Here is a 21,280-nt window from a genome sequence, read left to right on the forward strand (position 1 = left end):
CCTTAGCTGACATTTTTGCTAAACTAAATTTCCTAGTAAGTTCTTTCAGTCTCTCCTTACTTCCTCATAAATTCCTGTTTCCTTCTAACCTTCGCTTCTGTTATATTACAGTGGGTCTTTACCATTACTTACCACTTTAAAAAAATACCATACCTGTTTTAAAACTCCTCAACAATTTCATTTAACCCATCCCATAGTCTGTTTATATTTTCATTCACCACTTTTAACTAATCATAATTCATTTTTAAAAACTCCCCTATTTCTCTCTTATCGACCTTATGATATTGCCTAATATTTACAGCATTCTATTCTCTCACACTTATTTTCAACTACAACAGAAAAGATCTTCATGATCACTTCAATTTTTCTCTAGTGCTCGTCTGGTTCTATTAGCACCATGTCTAGAATATTTTTCCCTCTATATTGTTTGTTCCATCACTTTCTGATTCAGCTGTCCTTCCCAGATTAACTTATTCACCATTTGTCGGTCATGTTTTTTGTCATTCGCATCAGTCACCACTGATCTGCATTTAGGGCAGTTGCCCAGGTGGCAGATACCCAGTCCTTTGTTTACTCATCTTCTCTTCAAGAATTGCAAAGAATTTTTAAATTTATTAAACATCTGCCATGGTAAATTATTCCAATCATTAATTCCTCTTCTTATAAAATATTTGTCCCCACTTGTCCTCTTGAATTTCAACTTTATCTTCATATTGTGATCTCAAACTTATTTGATTACCAATGTCATTCCACACTATCTCTCCACTGACAGCTCAGAATATACCACATAGTCTCCTTACACCCATGTTTTCCCAACCCGAATTCTGTAACACTTTTGTAATGCTTCTCTTCTATCAGAAATCACTCAGAAGAAATCAAGCTGCTTTTCTTTGGATTTCTTCCAGTTCTCGAGTTGAGTAATCCCGGTGAAGGTCCCATACACTGGAAACTTACTCTTAATTGAGATATTACGAGAGACTTACATGCCCTCCCTTTTACATCCTTACTGCAACCCCTAAATACCCTCAAAAGCATGTGCAGAAATCAGTACCCTTTATTTACAATCACATCTGTGTGATTACCCAATGAAGATCTTTACTTATATCAACATGTACGTACTTACAATGATCCCCATCAGGAACTTTCATCCCATCAATGCAGTAATGAAAACTGAGTGGACTTTTCCTATTAGTGAAACTCACAACCTGACTTAACACCGTTTATCATCATATCATTGCCTGCTGTCCATCTTGCAACATTGTCTAAGTTCTTTGCTCATATTATTTAAGATCCAATAATACTGCCTTGAGGAATTCGTCTCTTAATGATTGCAGGATGCCTATCAGCATTGAATCACCAACTGCATTTTACAGTAACATGTAGAAATTCTTTTCAATAAATGTCAACTCATTATTCTTAGGTAAATTCATTTATTAAAATATTAATACAATAGTACATGAGAAAACATATCAAAACGATACACTCCTCATCTTGTAGCCATTACGAACTCATTGGTACTGTTTTACATTAAAGCTAAGGGTATTTTGGAAGGCAAAGAAAGGTACAATGCTATTCAATAATTATGTAGAAGACACATTGAAAAATGAAAAATAATTGCCAATGAAAAATTCATTAGTTACAAAAATAAATGCATGGCATCTTGTGCTGAAATAATAAAACTGGTAGGAAGGTAACAGAGGAGCCCGTAGCCATTGTGCCAAATATACTGAATGATTCGTTTGAAAACACTGTAAAAAAGATGTCTAAACTGGAAAATAATCTTGACTCACTCAAGGAGAATGCCTTTGCTGGCAGGACCTTGGGTTTACAGTGCACTATGTCTTCTGGTATCGGCTAGAGCAATTTTGTTACTTTCATAGATCTGTCTCTGTCTTATTCTTGGCTTGACACTATGAAAGTGACTGAGGTATGAGCGATGCTAGTAATGCCAATCATTATGCAGCCAGTCCCTGCTATGAATAGTGTGAAAATGTTGCTCATAGGGTCGGTTGGTGTATGAATTTCAGTGGGCTTGGCAGACTGATATGTAATAGCAACTCTGGCCCAGTGAGGAAAGCAACAGGAAACTACCTCACTCCTCATTTCCCTAGTATGCTTCTTCAGTGATATCTAGGCCATCTATGAGAGCTGATGGCAGAGCTGTTGAGGATCCCACCAGCGGAATTGCTGACGGACTGAATATACATACTCAAGGAGAATGAAGATACATTTACAAATATGCTGAGTAAACTATAAACTACCATGAACAAGTGAAATAAAATATACATGGCATGAAGTTGCACCAAGGGAAAATTTTCAAAATAGTTAAAGAACTCCGGAACTCCAGGACAGATGAGTACAATGGGCTCTCCTCAAAACCAAATGAATATGTTTGCATATTGTAGAATGCAAAGAATACAGTAGTCACAGCATGTATATGGATACTCATGAATAGATATTTTATATTCCAAGCAAACCAATGGGCAGCAGAATGACCTGTTACACATTCTTTCCTGACACTGTAAAAATGATCTGTCCTCCTGCTTTCAACCTTACATGAAGTGGAACTTTCCACTGTCACATCATCAATACACATTTCTGGACTGATTTTGTGTCTATGCCTTATATGTTGCACAGCTTTGCTAAGTTTTCTTTTATTTAATTTTAGCAACCTATCCAACACTTTGTGTTTTACCACTGACATAACAGCGTTTATGCTCTTATCCATCCTACTGACAGTCGGTAACAATAGGCCCACTGATCACACCTACTAGCATATTCCTTTTTGAAGTACGCACCAAACTCTCTACATGTGTCATCATTTTCCCAAGCATCTAGGAAGTTGTTGAGCTCACTGTGGAATTCAACTACATCTTCACACTGCAACAATATCCTTAGGTGTTTGTTACACAGTTGCTTTGAATTCCTGGCTACCATGAATTTTAAAGGAAATGTTCTTTTTCCAAGCCCTATCCACATGCCACATGCATAGAAGTTTCTTTAATGGGGAGCCCTTGACTTCCACCCATGCATTAGAGAATGGAGCCTAATTATCAGTTTTCAGTTATCAGTATCTGCACAGGAAAATCAAGTGCAGATATTGATTATTTGCCAGCATTAAAAAAACCCATTTCAGCAGATTGCAGTCTGGTTGATTAGAGTAACCGACTGCAACAGAGAATTTCTCGTTGTATTCACCTAACATCAATAATGTTGTAAGAGAGAATTCACAAGCATTTGTCCCATGAGTACTGTCCACACATATGATTGTTTTCCCAAACTCCACAAGCAATTCTTTCCGCACATCACTTATAAGTATTAATACAAAATCATTCTCTGTCAATCCGTATTCTAGGTTGGAAATCCCTTGGAATTTACCAAACTGGACATACTCATTACCTTGTTCTTTTAACCTATCTATCCAAATGCACATACTTTCTACATCTTTCTGACTCTGTTTATCACTATCTAATCTAAAGTCATGAACAATATTACTCAGGTCGTGTCTTTGCAGAAGGTGTAGCCTGGTAATCTGTTTAGTATATAAATTGTCTCTGATATTTTTCAGAACAGTGTCAAGGGAACATTCTGAGCCAACTGGCCAGTAGTCTGCTCTCTCTCTCTTCTTTTGACAGCACGATATGCCCAACTTCTCTGCGATGTCCAAAATGTACATTACCGGTATTGTAGATAACATGCACACTCGATTTATTTATTTTACACGAACCCTGAATTTTCATATGCCATATTCCCTTTCCTCTTCTTTTGACCAATCCACTGCGATGACAGAAATAAGTAGATACAGTTGACGATGTCCTCGTATGTCTTGATGGACGAGTTAGAATATATCTGGATTGAGTAGTGTCTTTTTCTTCCTTTGATTTCTGTACCTTACATTCTTGAAAAGAATAGAAAAATTTGAATTACTAGTTATTAACATTAAGATAATAATAAACTCATTGCACAGCTCAACTTGTGTTATGGTAAGGGTCATTCCATAAAAACTCATAAACTACAACGAATTAGACATTTACTTTTTTTTACTAAACTTGTTTGTAGAGACCTGGTGGCAATAATTTTTAACGCGTTGAAGTCTACACGGTCTAACACCATGGTTAGCCACTTCGAGTCCAGTTGGCCGAAAACATTTTGGCCATCAGAATCTTTGGCCACCAGGGTAGGGGAGGTGGTGGTTTACAATTTATAATCACTAGATTGTGTGCGAAAAGCCTGGATTAAATTCCAAACGTCTCTGCAGTGCTCATATGGAGTGAGGGCATATGACGCTGTTGATGGTGATTCGCACGTCAGATGGGGACGTTAAGCCTTGAGCAGACCCCTTGGTGCTATTTGACAGGAGTAGGCTATGTGCCGGCACCGGGTTTCAACCTCTCCCTTCCTACTATCATATATCACGTCATTGATTTCATCTCATTTACTCCTCTGTTGACGTTGACATCAGGAAGGGCATCCGGTCATAAAAACCTGCCATGACTGATTCATCTCACCGCATTCCCGAGCCCGTAGATAAAATGGGACAAGGTTTGGACAAACAAAACAAAACAAAACATTGTTTGTAGAGTACTGTTTTGGTGATCTAATTTTTATTGTTGTCATTCAACCAGGTCAGAAATGGAACACATGAAGCCCCATCTACTGGTGAGGATAGGAACCATGCCGGCTGCCGAAGCCTGTTGCACTCCTCTGGGGCAATGATTAATAACTGTCAAATGAAATGATACTGGAGCGTGTTGCTGGAATGAAAGATGACAGGGAAAACTGGAGTACCTGGAGAAAAACCTCTCCTGCCTCCTTTTTGTCCAGCACAAATCTCCCATGGAGTGACTGGGATTTGAAAGAAAGAACCCAGCGGTGAGAGGCTCGCGCACTGCCGCCTGAGCCACAGAGGCTGGAAATCACTCTTCAGGTGCTACTGTTGACTCAATTAATCACTCACCAAGACTTGTGTAACTTGATCCAACAACAGGTTTATTTCTTTGGAAACAAGCTATTTGGAAGAAAGTAGTGGTTATAAATTATTTTCTGGAAAACTATACTTCTATTCTTCAAAATGCAATTCTTTATATCTGGAATAAACTATTTACTATTTAATTTCCTTTTCCAGAGTTTCAAGTAGGCTTACTGAATGATAACTTAGTATTTCCTTACCAGTTACCTCAAAAGATATTAAAGTGTATATTTTTTCAGAGAAAGTTGATGAATTACATGAGGATGTAACAAATATTACTTCATAGATCTATGTAAATAACTGGAAGATTTAGGCAAAGAAATGAACATTTTCTTGCCACTTCAGAAAGACAAAGATAATTTAACGGTGTTGGTGGTGCTGTCAATGATTTCTTTGAACCTACAAGTTGATAAAACAGATCTTTAACTCCCACAGGAACTATATTTGTGGACAAAATAGATTATAGAAGAGGTTGCCTAAACATCCAGTTTGTCATAAACTGTGGAACGGAGCAAATAAGGACAGATTATAGACAAGATTAAAGAAAGTAGGTATTCAATCTTTCTATGCAAACATTCCCATCTCTAAGTTATTCCTGAAAATGAAAATAATTATTTTATCTGAGAAAGAAAATAATGATGAAATATTGCATAAAATGCAGGTTTATGCTAGATCAGTCGGTGTGACATCAACACACTGACTTCCTATGCTAATTCTAAAATGGAAATCAGAATTCACTCTGGCCACTTCAGCCTTGCAACAATTATATTTTACAGGGGGAAGTAATCATCCTATATTCAAAACAGATATATAATTTAAAATGTAGGGTTGCATTATGGACTAATATGTTGGGAATTTTGTGCACACTCTTTCCATGGATATAATGCTGTAACTGCTAGAACTGCATAAGTCTCAACAGAATTCCTTAAAATAATACTTTAATGAACTTAGCCAGAACCATGGGCACCCTTCTTGAGATTTCAAAGAATGATATAATGTAGTTAGGCCTAGTACCAGAATAACAATTTTAGATGACACATTAATTAAATCTGAAATAAATACTGAAAATATTAAGGAAAATCTTTCTGTTAGCATGACTTTTGGTGGCGAGTACATTTCGAGCATCATTAGGCCTAAAGGAGCTATTAATAGGAACAGAAATTTATACTGTTTTAAAGAATATTGGTACCCATACCGGCATTTAATGAACATATGAGGAAAATGTCATAACATTTTGTGAAGAGCTTGTAGCAGATTGTGATATTTCAAGGAATACCCTTAAACTTTAATGAACATTTAAAGAACAATTGTTATGATACTATGTTTGAACATTCTTCCTATCTTTTATGTTACCGAAACACATTTCTGTGATAGTACATCCTTCAAGAATTAATTCACTGTGATCACGCAACACATGCTGACTCAACTTTTGGTGATTCACAGTAATATATGGACAATTCACCACTGAAATGAAAAAAGACAGGCTTTTGAGTAAGAACATAAAAATCCATTACCTCTAACATATTCAACTCCTAATATGGAAATCATCAGCACTTACCAGGACAGTCTATATGATTTTGAATCTTCTGACTGAATGTACGACGCTTATATGCCTCCGCAACTCTCGTTCGCTGGATGTGTCCCAGCTACAAAATTTACAAGTAAATCCAGTTCCATTGGGCCGCCCACGCTTAAGTGATTCAGATGAAACTTGTGTACTTGTGATTTACGTCTCTTTACCAGATATCTCGTGGCAAAACGCATATCGCAGATTTCACAGGTTTTCATGATTCCTAAATATAATTTTGCATCGTGTAGATAGCAGAAATTATCCAAATGAACGTATTGACCACATGTTAAACACAATTCAAACAACAATTTTTTCCTCCACTAACGCAAAAACAATTGCTAATCAATTGTCATATTTACAACGAATCATACCAGATAGCAGCACTTTCGTAAAAGGCTGAGGCGTTGCCTACGTCCACCAGGCTCGCGCCTTTAAACGTGCTCGTTAACTGAGTTGGTTGTGAATGTATTATGTATTTGTCTGATGTTAAGCATCCGCAGTTCCAGTCATGGTTTATTCACGAGAAATTAAAGGTAGTGGAATTTCGTTTCACAAGTTTCCAGTGAACGTTCAATATTCGAATCATTATACAGAGGAAGTACGCATGAGATACGAATTCAAGCTGATGCAATTAGGCCTCTGTTTCTAAGTTTTGATCCGAGTTACGTCATAAGAATCGGGCGATCCCAAAATTTGTCACTGGACATTTTTTAAACGATGCTACCGTGACCGGCAATCATTTGAGAGGCATCTTCAAACTCAGAAATCTTAAATTAGGAAACCAACGAGGAAAAGAATTTGCCCAACAAATTTCACGAAAATGAATGTAGCAAGAGCTAAAAATATTGTATTTTCCCCTGAAACAATATCTGGTTTCAAAAGTATGGAGGTGGTTTTGTCCCGAGAGCATAAAATACAGTTTAAAATACGCCATTTGTTTTATGGAGCATTTTATTAAATTGTTAATGCGCATAACGTCTGCAACACCTCACATGGGACATATTCAGGAACGAGAACAAACGAGCATCTTTTAACCGGGTGAGTTGGTCGTACGGGATCTGGGAGATCTGGGAGATAGTGGGTTCGAATCCCACTGTCGGCAGCCCTGAATATGGCTTTCCGTGGTTTCCCATTTTGACACCAGGAAAATGCTGGGCTGTACCTTAATTAAGGCCACGGCCGCTTCCTTCCAACTCCTAGGTCTTTCCTATCCCATCGTCGCCATAATACCTATCTGCGTCGGTGCGATGTAAAGCCACTAGAAAGAAAAAGCATCTTTTAGTACTGAAGATGAACTCCTCAGTTGGTTAATTAATGATTTCCTGTCATATATTAAGAAACTTAAAATCCATTCAGAGAAAGTATAAAAGGCCATAAGACCTATCTGTGTCGGTGCGACGTAAAGCAATTAGCAAGAAAAAAGTAAAAAATTCATGAGAGAAATGTATCAGGCATAGAACTTGACTACCCAGTCCACTGTGGCCTGCGTAAAATACCTCATAAGTATACAATTGCATTATGCATTGACGAGGAACCTAACGAGCTATGACAGCGAGCTCTTCTTCAGCTATCTAAGACGCCAAGCGGAATACAATGACATTATGGTTCGTGTGGCAAAAGAAAAAACAGACTGTAAAGGCTGTTTAGAACATATCTGTTCTCCAGCTACTTAAAGTCCAACATTGTGTCTTATTCGTTTCAAGATCGAGGAGCCCTCAGATACCGAAAATCATCGTCTGTCGCACTTCTGCAGTGAACGACGGAATTTGTCACTTCCGCTACGCAGTACTTGTCCCGAAGAGAGTTACGGTACTAAAAGATGTACGTTTATTTTTTCGAAAGACATGTTCAACAGTGAAATTAAGTGTGGAAAGTGTAAAGGCGTAAAACCACCTTTTTTCTACTGTGAAATTTTCTGAGACCTCTGTTAGACAACATTGCTTTTTGAGCCACTCAAGTAGAAGAGAGTTTTGAAGTTTTGAAACTTGGTACGAAGCCCCTCAAAAGGAAAGTTTTGAAACTTCAATGACATATCCAAGCCAGTGCAGCACCGCTTTATAAATAAAGTACTGTCAATACTCGCAGAAACATTCAGTTCTTTTTATTTAGGATATAGGATATACTTTACTTATTGACATATACGGCCACACGAATACAAGCGGGCAAGACGGCGATCCTAGCGGCTGAATGGTCAACTAGGAAGCAACCCGTTACCACGATTGCATTTCAAGGCCTTGTATTATACCGTAGGCAACGGCTGAGGCCATCAGCGGCCATACTTTCAAGAATGCATGCTGATTGGCCAGGTCGTATTATCACAGTGTTATACCGAAACGCTTGTATTTTCTGTCTTGTGGTATATTAATCTTCACCACCCCATCATCGTTTCACCCCCTTTATCTTCTAGGAAACCTGCGCATGTTAAGTGGTGGGATGAGGAATGTCATTTACTGATTCAAGCCCGCAAAGTACTTTTTCGACAATATAGGCAGCACGCAACACCTGAAAATTACTTCCAGCTCAAACGACACATAGCACAAACTCGCAGAATTTTCCATCACAAACGTAGTGTCGCTTGGAGGGAGTTTATATCGTCCTTCACGCGTCAGGTTCCAATTGCAGACTTGTGGAATGCCACCAGGGCAATCACAAGAGTTACGCAGCACTCCTCTGCCAAGACCATCCCAGGTCAGGTATTATCTGATTTTCTTGTTAGAGAGACGCCAGATTTTGTTGTTCCACAGTACGTTCATTCACAAGACCCACAAGACGCACGTTTTTCCGTATTGCTACAACCCTGCGATTATCAGGAATAAGAGGCAGTACTACAATCGTGTTCAAATTCATCCCCAGGTCCAGATAATGTATCATATCAAATGCTCAAATTATTACCTATTAGAGCAAAGAAGGCATTATTAAACAGGTATAATGATATTTTTCGCAATTATAGTACACCGGTTAGTTGGAATGAATTTTTTCTGATTCCCATTCTTAAAAATAAGCAGTTACCCACTGAGGTTAGTAATTATCGCGGTATAGTACTCGGTTCGTGCCTCCGTAAAGTCTTTCTAAAGATCTTACTTCGAAGAATCATATGGGTATTAGAATACTATAACTTGACGCCTCGATATCAATATGCCTTTTTTAAGGGACGCAGTACATCTGATGCATTTAATAGTTTTGTTATCGATTTGCTATTAGCTCGTCATAGAAAGTATAGTACCATAGCAGTTTTCCTTGATATTCAACGGGCTTATGATTCCGTACCTTTGAACATATTATGGGAAAAACTTGCAACTCTTAAGATTCCTGAGGGATTTATTATCATTCTCAGACAACTTCTGACTTATCGAACACTCAGATTTAAATTGACACATTATACAATCCAGCCCCGGCAGGTAAGTAATGGGTTACCACAGGGCGATATTCTGAGTGGTATTCTTTTCGCTCTTTTTATGAAAGATTTCGAAACGGTCATTCTCCGTCATGCTCGACTACAGGCGTATGCTGACGATTTTTTGCTTTATTATACACATGAGAATTTACAGCTTTGTAGACAACATATTAGTTACACGCTTCATGAAGCTAGAACATGGTTAGAAGCCCATGGGTTAAATCTTTCCATAGCGAAATGTCGAGCGATGATATTTACACATCACCGAACCTATGACCGATCACCACTTTCCTTTGATCAGTATGGAATCCCCGTGGTTGAACACCATAAAAATCTTGGGTTATTTATCGATCAGAAACTTACATGGAAACATCATTTTTTATATTTGCGTTCGAAAAGTGAACGGTATATTCAGGTAATACAAACTGTAACCCGTAGGCAATGGGGGGCAGATCCATTTGTGGCGCTATCCTTGTACAAAACCACTATTAGATCGATATTGGACTACGGATCACATATTTTTGACTTGGCATCGTATACTAACTTGAATACTCTTAACATTTGTCAATATAAAGCAATACGCTCCTGTATTGGAGCTTTAAAGTCCACACCTACCATGGCACTTTTAGTCGAATCCTGCGAAGCTCCCTTACATGTGTGTAGAAAAGTACTTGCTACGCAATATTTACTTAAAAAATTTTCTTTAACAAGTCATCCTTTAATTCCGAAGTTACAGTTACTCTCGGAGTATTATTCCTTACTGCGTCAGGGTTTACGAAGATTGCCAGTTCTGTTTCATGCTTTTACTACATTGAAGTCGAAACAGTATACATTAATACACAGTATTAACTTAATGCCCTATACCTTACCCTATCCGGTTTCTTATTATAAGCCTCAAATAATATGGCCTATACGTAATGGCTCTACTAACGTTACTTGTTTGCAGGTGACCGAGCTTTGTCCTGTTAAAAGAGTGAAACTTTCCAATATTCCACGAAGCATAAACATTTTTACAGATGGAGCAAAGAATATTAATGGAGTTCGGTCCGCTTATTATATACCTTCTCTAATTGTTAAAGAACAATATGGTTTGCCTAGTGATTGTTCGATTTTTACGGCGGAGCTATTCGCTATACAGCAAGCTTTACTTTTTTTTCAGCGTCAGGGATATACGCGAGTTACAATCTATACGGATTCGCTGAGTGCATTACAATCTTTGGTCTCGTATGATTTATCCTATAATTGGTATGTATACAATGCCAAGAGTCTCCTTTATATGCTTGACAACTTCGGTATTTACATAACTTTAGTATGGATACCAGGACATGTGGGTATCGTAGGCAATGAAAAAGTAGATTGTCTTGCAAAACAAGCTTCTCTTCTTCCTGTTCCGAATACTAACAATATTGTTCCTGCTTCTGATTATGTAGTTGTTATCCGACAAGATGGACGTAAAGAATGGCAGAATTACTGGAGACAGACTGCATAAGTCAAAGGTAACTTCTATTATCATTTACAACCAACACTTTTGGTTAAACCATGGTTTATACGAGGATCATATTCTAGACGCCATATGATTAATATCATTCGTTTACGGTTTAATCATGCCCTTACTCCACAATATACATCTCGTTTTCATTTAACGCAGGATACAAATTGTTCGTATGGTACAAATATTATTAATGGCGACTCCAACCACATTTTATTTGAATGTTCTTTATATGCCAACCCCCGTAAAAAACTTATGACTAATCTCAAGCGACTCAAGCAGGTCTTTCCAACCAGTGTTTCTTGTTTGCTCTGTAATCCTACAGTCGAGATTATTAGAGTGCTAAATTTGTTTCTAGATGAAGCCAATATCGTGTTATAATTCTGTCCGCAATATATGGTGAGATTTTCTCATGCTTTTGATGGTTCCATTTGAGTGATTCCTCATATCATTAATGTATTACTTGAGGGTGCTATTTCGGATTATCAGAGTGTGTGAAACTTTAGAAGAAGTGTGATTGCAAGATTGGAAGTTTCCCGTATGAGAACAGTGTGCTCTAGCAAACTAGGGTTATTATGTGATATAGTGAAGAATAGTGTTTTGTGTTTTCTACTTGCAAGATCAAGCATCAATTATTGATCTGAAGTTTTCATTTATACTAGTGTTTTTACATGAGTCAGAGAGTATTGACTGGGTGAAATGTCGTAGACACAGCCCATAAGCATAAAAAATTTTTTTAAAAAATCTGTCTTGTGGTCTGAGTGTAATGGTTGATCTTGGTTGTCCCAGATGACTTTTGACTTCTATCCATGTTACCTGGAGATAAGGGAATTATACCGGGTGTGAATGTATACGATCGAGGAACGACGCACTGGTTATAAAATTGTGAGGAGCCCTATTCGCTATTTCCTGTTTAATTTTGAAGTGGTTGGCTTGTCGTTATTTAATGCAGGAATTATTTTGTTTTGTACTGTGCATCTCGGACATATTGCGGTAGCTTGTGCAGGTTTATTCTGTGGATTGTGCTGTTTCGCTTAAGATTATCTACATCAGGTAATTGCAGTTCCTTACGTTTTATACCTTGTCGAAAGGAGTCTCAGTCTTGTACATCTCCATAAGGAAGTTAATACCGTACTTTACGTGATAGGAAATAAGGTAAGCTTTATTGCTCAGTTCGTATTTAAACATAAAAGATCCAGCCTACTGTAAGCTGTCTACATCAAATATATGCTGGTTGTGACAGAAACTTGGGTAAAAAGTGAGGAGGCAAAATACTATAATATACCAAATTATAGAAGCATCTTTTCACACAGAGACGGCAAAGCTGGAGGTGGCTTAGGTATTTACATTTCGCACTGTTGGAAAGCAAATATGAAAATGAACTGTGAACTTCATCATAGCTTGATATGGGTTGAAATTTATAGGGATAAATTTAGTAGTAGTAAATATAAAAGTATTGATTTAATTGCAGGATATAACCCAAATAGGAATAATGCCATACCATTTCTAGCATCCCTCGAAAATTTTCTAAGTAAAACGACTAACAATTTATGCCTATTTTTGGGTGACACGAATATTGATATCTTAACTAGTGACCAACTAAAAAGAAAATACATGAACCTGCTTTCTTGCTATGATTTCAAGCAATGCAATAATGTATATCAAACACGAATATGTGATACCACAAGCACTTTAATAGATCATGTGTCTATAAATAATTCTGGAATATATTATTATTTATCAAATGTTGGTAACTATCTAAGTGACCATAATATATTAATATTTGATATTCTTTTGCCAAATTCTAAATCTCCATCACAATCGCTTGAACTGAAAAGGCTGAAAGCAACTAATGTAGACCAAAATAATGATAGACCTGAAAGTAGTAATATCACTGAACATAACACAAAAGTCATAAACAACACTACTAGTAGAATTGACATAATGTATAATTCCTTTATTGACCAGCTACCGCTTGGTACACAAAAACAGAAAGCACAAAGTCATCGAACACAAAGAACTGGTAGCTTGCCATGGATATCTTCTGAACTTCTCAGCCTTATTAAGCGACGTGACATTTCACATGCAAAACTTAAAAATCCCACCCTAAAGAATAACATCAATCTCAATCAGGAATATCGCAGGTGTAGAAACAATGTGACAAATCTAAAAAGGAGCTTAAAAAACAAATATTACTCTGAAAAATTAGAATTCATAACAAGAACCCAAAGGAAACGTGGAAAATAATCAATGAAATCATACATAACAGAAAAACAACAAAAGGCGATAATTGTACATCTCTAGAAATAGATAACAAGATAATTACAGACAGTCAGGAAATATGTGAATCATTAAATTTATATTTTACAAATATTGCTAAAACCCTGGCTTCAGCAATCCCTCCCCAGAGCACTGAAACCCTTGCAGTTCCTAGTTACTTGAACTCATTTTACCTATATCCAACTGATGAAACAGAAGTAAGATCTATAATATCAAATCTAAAAAACAAGAGTAGCTGTGGGCAGGATGGTAGGTATAACTGCCAACTTTCTAAAAGAATTCCAGGATTCTTTTAGTGGGATGCTAACAGATATCATTAACGAATCCTTGGTATCTGGTACATTACCTAGTGAGCTAAAAGTAGCTAAAGTACTTCCTGTCTTCAAGGGTGGGGACGGGAGGAATCCTAGTAACTATAGGCCTATCTGTATTCTTTCCATAATCTCCAAAATATTAGAAACTATTGTTAAAAAGAGACTTCTCACTTTTTTAAACAAAAATAATTTCTTTTACAATGCACAATATGGCTTTCATGAGAACTCTAACACTGAAATAGCAACCGTAGATCTCATAAATATGCTGCAAGAGTCAATAGATTTTAATAGTTTTGCTGGTGGGTTGTTTATAGATCTAAAGAAGGTCTTTGATACAGTGGACCATGAAAGACTGTTAGCTAAATTAGAGAGAGCAGGAGTTCGTGGTGTTGCATTGAAGTGGTTTGATAATTATCTGTCCGATAGAAAACAGTATGTAGTGCTGAATAACTGTAGGAGCTCAGCAATTAGGGTAACCCATGGCGTTCCACAGGGGTCAGTATTAGGGCCAATTCTCTTCCTAGTCTACATCAATGATATTGCAACTTGCTGCTTGAAAGGACGTATCACACTGTATGCCGACGACACAAACTTGTTCTATACTGGTAGTAATATAGACTCCATTGTTAAGGATATGCAGGAAGACCTCAATACTCTGTGCTTTTGGTTTCAAGCAAATAAATTAACTATTAATGTGCAAAAGACTAATTATATGATAATGACAAAACAAGGTCAGAATGAAATCCCACACAGTAAAATATATATGCAGAAACTGAAATAAAACTAGTTAGAACTGTCAAATATCTTGGGTTGGTGATTGATAGGAACTTGAACTGGACAGACCATGTTGAATACATTACTAAAAAGATCACACCTGTTGCAGGAATTTTAAAGAAACTTAGTTATCTTATCCCACAACATCTTCTAAAACACATCTACTACTCTTTAATTCATAGTCACCTACAATATTTGAATGTAATCTGGATGCGCTGTAAGAAGTCCGACTTGAATGAGCTAATGGTAGTACAAAATAGAACTGTTAGAAATATACTTAATCTTCCCTACTTAACACCAATAAAATATCTAGGCCTATACCTAAGTGCTAAAATACCACCCCTAAGCATGAGTGCAGAATTCAATACAGCTGTACTCATGTATAAAATAAAACATAAATTTATACAACACAACACTACATATACTCTGAATTCTGACAACCATCCATATAGTACTAGGCATGCAAATGACTTTGCCTTATACAATGTTTGCTCTTATAAATATGGTATAAACAGCTCAAAGTTCTCTGCGATCCATTTATTTAATAACATCCCTGTGGAGATAAAAAACAGCACCATCTTTGGCAAAATTCAAACAAAGGGTCAAGCATTATTTTTGGGAAAGGTACAGTGCTGTTTAAATCAAAATATCAGATGTCATTTAAGTCATTCTCCCAAACAATCTTGCAAACTGTCCGGAACTATTCTTGTACCTCTACAACTTTTATGTTATGTAAATGTAAATACTCTGTAATCTGTTCTTGTACCTCTGCAGCTGTGTGTTATGTATATATACTGTAAATACTCTGTAATCAATTCCTGTACGTCTGCAACTTTTGTGTTATGTAATTGTTAATAATCTGAAATCTATTCTTGTACTTCAGCAACTCTTATGCAAATGAAAATACTCCATAATCCATTCTTGTACCTTTGCAACTTTCATGTTACGTAAATGTAAATATAGTCAGAAATAATTCTCTGTAATCCTCATATTGATGATGTACATATTTTATATATTGTATGTGTTTATATGTTCAACCATTTACTAATTATCTTATATACACAAACCATATTTTGATGTGTAAGTGCCCGCCAGTATGTAATGTCCTGTACAATTCCTATGTATGAGCCTGCAGGCTCGTTGGAATTAATTGAAATAAATGAATGAATGAATGAATGAATGAATGAATGAATGAATGAATGAATGAATATATCTCAGCTACCATTCTTACTGATAATACATGCACATTTTTTCCAACAGGGTACCGAATTGATTCTAAATAGCCTGCTCATGCGCAGTAGTATACACTTGCACCAAAAAGTATTGGCATACTTACCATTATATACAAATTCCACACAAATAAAGGTGATGCCAAGACACTGATATATTTATTGAAATGTACAGTAGTAAATATAATGTTCTTCGAGAGTAATTGGCTTCTCACAACAAAAATAAATGTTTGCAAAACAAAATCAGTTGATCTACACATCAAAAAAGTATTAGCACACCTATACACGAATGAAGTTAATGTCTCTGTAATTCACATAACCCATGTCTAGTTGCCTGTGTTCATACCATTGGCACTGATGACAGTTTGTAGATGTCTTGGCATGGAGGGAACCATATTGCGAGTTATCTCTCCTGAGATCTTTGACCATTCCTCCTACAATACCGTCTGAAATTTGCGCTTCCCTGCAGAACGACATTTTCAAACTTTTGTCTCCAAGTGATTCCAAAGATACTCTATTGGGTTAAGATCAGTGCTTTGTGTGGAGTGAAAACTCTTCTTGGTGCATTATATATTAACCACTCCCGCGTTTGCAGAGCCGTATGTTTCAGGTCGTTGTCTTGTTGAAAGTAAAAGATGCCATCAAGACTCAGTTTCTTTGCACTGCTACATAAGTGACCTCGCAACACATCGGTGTATTTATGATGATCCATGACACCTTCAATAATTGCCAAGTCACCAACACTGGAAGTTCCCATGCATCCCCAAACCATTATGCTCTCTCCCCCATGTTTCACTGTAGGTACAGTATGTAGTGATTGGAGCTCTGTATTTGGTTTGCACCACACATGTACATTTCCATCAGATCCAAACAAGTCAAACTTCAAAATTCAATCGATTTATTGACATAATTTTTGGTGAACTGGAAGTGTTTTCTTCGGTTAACTTCCAAAATAAATGGTTTCTTTCTAGGAGATCACCCATGAATATCAGCTGCATCAGAACATTCGTAATAGTTTGAGGACGCTCTGTTCGTTGTATGTTGACTGGCTGTCCGATACAATCAACCCTACATTTTAAAGAACTCTTTTAGTGCAAGACGAACTATGCTTCGATGCTCCCTATATGTAAGAACTCTTGGATGTACATATCTGCGTTTATTGTCTGTTGTACCAGTCTCTTGGAACTTCTTGATGATTGCCCGCACTGTTGAATAAGTAACAGAAAATTCTTTACCAATTTCACGGTAACTTTTACCCTGCAAATGCAAGAATACCACCTTGGCACTAAGTGACACGGACTGCTCTTTCGCCTTCGGATTCATCGTGACAAGTGAATGACACATACACTGGCGTCAGGCAAGCGACAGAACTGTTTGTCAACTCTAATTGAACAAATCTGGTACACACGGCTCTGTCTGTAAAGCTCAGTAACAAACGACCAACAGTGTGCCAATCCTTTTTTGAGCAGGAGAAAACACTAATTTAATAGATTACATGTGTTTATGTTGTGTTTTGAAAATAGTTTAGTATACAAATTATTTTTTATTGAGTAAGTGTTAATGGTATACACATAATGTTCCTAGTATTTATGTGAAAAGGGGTCTGTGTTAATACTTTTTGGTGCCTGTGTACGTGCTGTTAGAACAGAAATTCAGAACTGCTTCTGAACTGTCAGTTCTGAATTCATGCTGTTCTAACTACATTCAGAACCATTTCAGAGCCAATGCCAGCAGTGCGCGTTCAATACCAGGGATTGCATGTTGTATGCATGCACATTTGATTTGACCAGTAAATGGTGTGACTACATGCAGTACTTCCCACTGGAATTGTGAGGTCTTCCATCATCCATTGTTTAACGTTTTGTAACAATTTGTAGGTGGTGTTGATATGGTTCACAAATGCAGTTTACCAATTCCAACAAACCATTATTAACAATGAGTTGTGGAAGCATTCTGATTAATGTATGCTCATTAAAATAATTCATAAAATAGTTCATAGCCAGTTCGGAACTGTTTGTAGTAACGAAGTAGTTTATAGCCAGTTCAGAACTGTTCGTTGTAACAACGGAGTTCATAGCCGGTTCGAAAATATTTGTTGTAATGGAAATACAGTATATATTGTAGCATAATCAGTAATGGTTGCAACTTTTTGGAAGTTGCGAATGAGTTCCTGGCTATACATTATCAAATAATTTGTTTGATCAATAAGGAACCTGGCTAAACTGCTACTGAATTCAACATATTATATGCTAGCTCTTAAAGGGGCTGCTGGCCCAGGTGAGTACTGTGTGTCGAGAGAGGAACTATGGCTATATCTGTGTAAGAAACTGGCTTATTAAAATACATAAGGCACAGGCCTTACCCACAATTGTCATTAATATCCAGGATGATTTATGTAATTTGTAAGTGTTATGAATAAGACTGCGCTCACCACTTACCATCCGAAAGTTTCTGGATTAAAAACGAAACTGAATGCACTATATCAGAACATTCCTAATAGTGACTTTCAAATTTTATATTGTATCTGAATCACTGCTGGACTCTAGTGTAAAGAGAGTGAGGTTTATATTGAGCAGTACAAAATGTACACGATCAGTGGAGCTAGCAGAGGGACAGGGCGCGGGGATTGTGTCTTCACAGTGCCTAAAAGCGGATCATTTGCCCTGCTAGTTGAGCAAGAAATAAATAGTTTCGAAGGTTTGGTTGTAGAATTTCTTTTTTTTTGGTTACAAATGGCTTTACATTACACTGACACAGACAGGACTTACGGTAATGATGGGATACAAAAGGGCTAGGATTGGGAAGGAAGTCGCAGCCCTAGAGACAGTTTTCTGTGTTTTCCCATTTTCACACAAAAGAAATGCTGGTACTCTACCTCATTCAAGGCGACAGTCATTTGCTTCCCACTCCTAGCCATAATGCCGTAAGTACTATCTGAGTCAGTGTGAGTCATTAGACTCCCAGTGTAGTGGGCGACATGTAAGTCACAGGCTTTTCACAAGTGGTGTGCAAATTAATCCCATTCTGTGGGTGTGGGATATTCTTTCAGTGAAAATGTTTATCCGTGAGGTTCAGTTTCCAGGTAAAACTGGAGGTCCTGTGACTATGAGCACAATATCAACAATCAGCTAAAACTACAGACTGGACTACAAAACAGCAATAATAGCGCTTGTTGCTCATGTTTCAGTGCAAGGTCTGTGGAAGTAATCTACATCCCAAAACCGTCTCTACCTTTATGGTATTTAAAATGGACTTGGAAGTAAAGATCAAAGAGGAACCACTCAGCTTTGAGGAAACATCAAATACTTCATTCGTAAGTATCATTCCAGGTGACTTTATAGTGATTACAATTAAACCCTTACCAGTCGTCTGAGTTTGACTGGTTATATAACTCTACTTTTATCTGTTGTTCAGGAGATATATGAGTATCTTCCTGTCTATTTTTTTATTTTGTTAGTTGCTTTATGTCACACCAACAAAGGTAGGTCTTATGGCAACGATGGGACAGGAAAGGACTAAGAGTGGAAAGGAAGCGGCCGTGGCCTTAATTAAGGTACAGCCCCAGCATTTGCCTGGTGTGAAAATGGGAAACCACAAAAAACCAAATTCAGGGCTGCCAACAGTGGGGAACGAACCTACTATCTTCCGAATACTGGATACTGGCGGCACTTAAGCGACTGCAGCTATCGAGCTCGGTGGCTATTCTTAAGGCAGTATGTATTTCTATACTCATCTCAAATTGACTAAGTATATTTGTTATGATTACACAAATGCAGAATTTACAGGTATGCACCTTTTATTTTGTAACTGGTTTCCAGTGGTTATTCGATACACAGTTAAGAAAATGGGAAACAAAACAAGTTACACAGCACCTTTAAAACATTAGCACACCATAAACCATTAGATGAACTGTGCCAATAGAAACAACATCAGGTTGGGCAATGTGACGACTATCATAAAGGAGTTTGGAGCGGGTCTGTGAAACCTACCAGGGCCATTGGAATATGATGGTTGCGGGTTTCCAGAAAAATCAACCATGATCCCTGGGTTCAAGGTATTATTTTACAAAATAAAAATTACAAATAAAATTCCGAACAAACTTCATCTATCCAAACAATCCAGTTACACCATTTCCAAAATACAAATTAGATGTACATTGCAAGAGCTTTGCTATTAGGTCAGGAGGTTAACTAGAGATATCTTAATATAATGCAACTTCTACCATACAATTTTGAGGCTAAGAGGAAACACACAATACAAATACCATATTAAATGAACAGAAACGTCCTTTGTAAGGCATCTGAGAAATAGGGTGGTGAGTCTGGGTGAGTAGGGCAAACTCCTATGTGAAAGTACAAGTGAACATTAAATGTAAAAGTTAAGGTGTAACTGAAACCAACAGTGCTTACCCCAAGGTAGCCCATTTCAGGAGCAAGGATTCGCCGACGTGCATCTGATCGCTGGACTGACGAGAGAACGAAAAGCCACGAAATCTCACCTCACTCTCTTAAAAAGGCTAAGCTGGCCCCGGTGTGATTACCGAGTGACCTATCAGAGCACAGGAGCTTCCCTATTGCCACCCAGATCCACCAATCAAAACTCTTTATCAAGTCACGATGTTTTCACAGTATTCCAGAACTTTGGCAGACACTAATTGCGAACATTCTGTCCTCCAGAATTAGCGAATACATGCTTGTAGAATCGACAGGGGCCTTCACACCCTGTTCCAAATGTCCGCATGACAAAATTTCCGGGACGTTACAAGATATCACAGAACAATAATAATTTACCCTCTAGTAGTTACTTAGGTAGATAAAGGGAATACTAATAAAATATTCTACTACAGTATTTCACACCATTAAGTAAACATTCATTAAAAGAGATTCTCCACAGGTCTCATCCTTCCTCCCCTCGAAAGTTGAGCTATGCTCGACAATTACCATAAGATTACTGGGGGCGAGTGGAGGGGTTGATCACACCCGGAAACTGGCGCACCATAGCACAGATTTTTAGAACATAACGTAATGGCATTCACAAACTATTTTCACGTATGTAGTGTACTGATATTTCTCGGAAAGTTCGACGGTCACCTTACTGACAAACATGAATTTCTTCAAGATGAACTTCCAATAAAAAACAAACTGTCACAACACAAAGAGTCCATTCAGTAACTTGCAGTATTTTAAGGGTTACATATAAACACAACATAAATGTCAAAATATGATAAGCCTACTACAATGCAGAAATGCATTTCCAACATT

General features: G+C 37.4%; 1 protein-coding gene across 1 annotated transcript in view; it reads left to right on the plus strand.

Moving 5' to 3' along the window:
• The first annotated feature begins 12,475 nt into the window (after nt 1-12,475).
• LOC136882202 (zinc finger protein OZF-like) overlaps nt 12,476-21,280 on the plus strand; it is a 61,090-nt gene continuing 52,285 nt past the window's right edge. The window contains exons 1-2 of the mRNA XM_068229365.1: nt 12,476-12,577; nt 19,207-19,332. Coding sequence (XP_068085466.1) covers nt 19,255-19,332 — 78 coding nt within the window. The 5' untranslated portion in view covers nt 12,476-12,577; nt 19,207-19,254. The remainder of the gene's footprint in view (nt 12,578-19,206; nt 19,333-21,280) is intronic.

Source organism: Anabrus simplex, chromosome 10 (assembly GCF_040414725.1).
Source record: "Anabrus simplex isolate iqAnaSimp1 chromosome 10, ASM4041472v1, whole genome shotgun sequence".
Classification (NCBI taxonomy): Eukaryota; Metazoa; Arthropoda; class Insecta; order Orthoptera; family Tettigoniidae; genus Anabrus; species Anabrus simplex.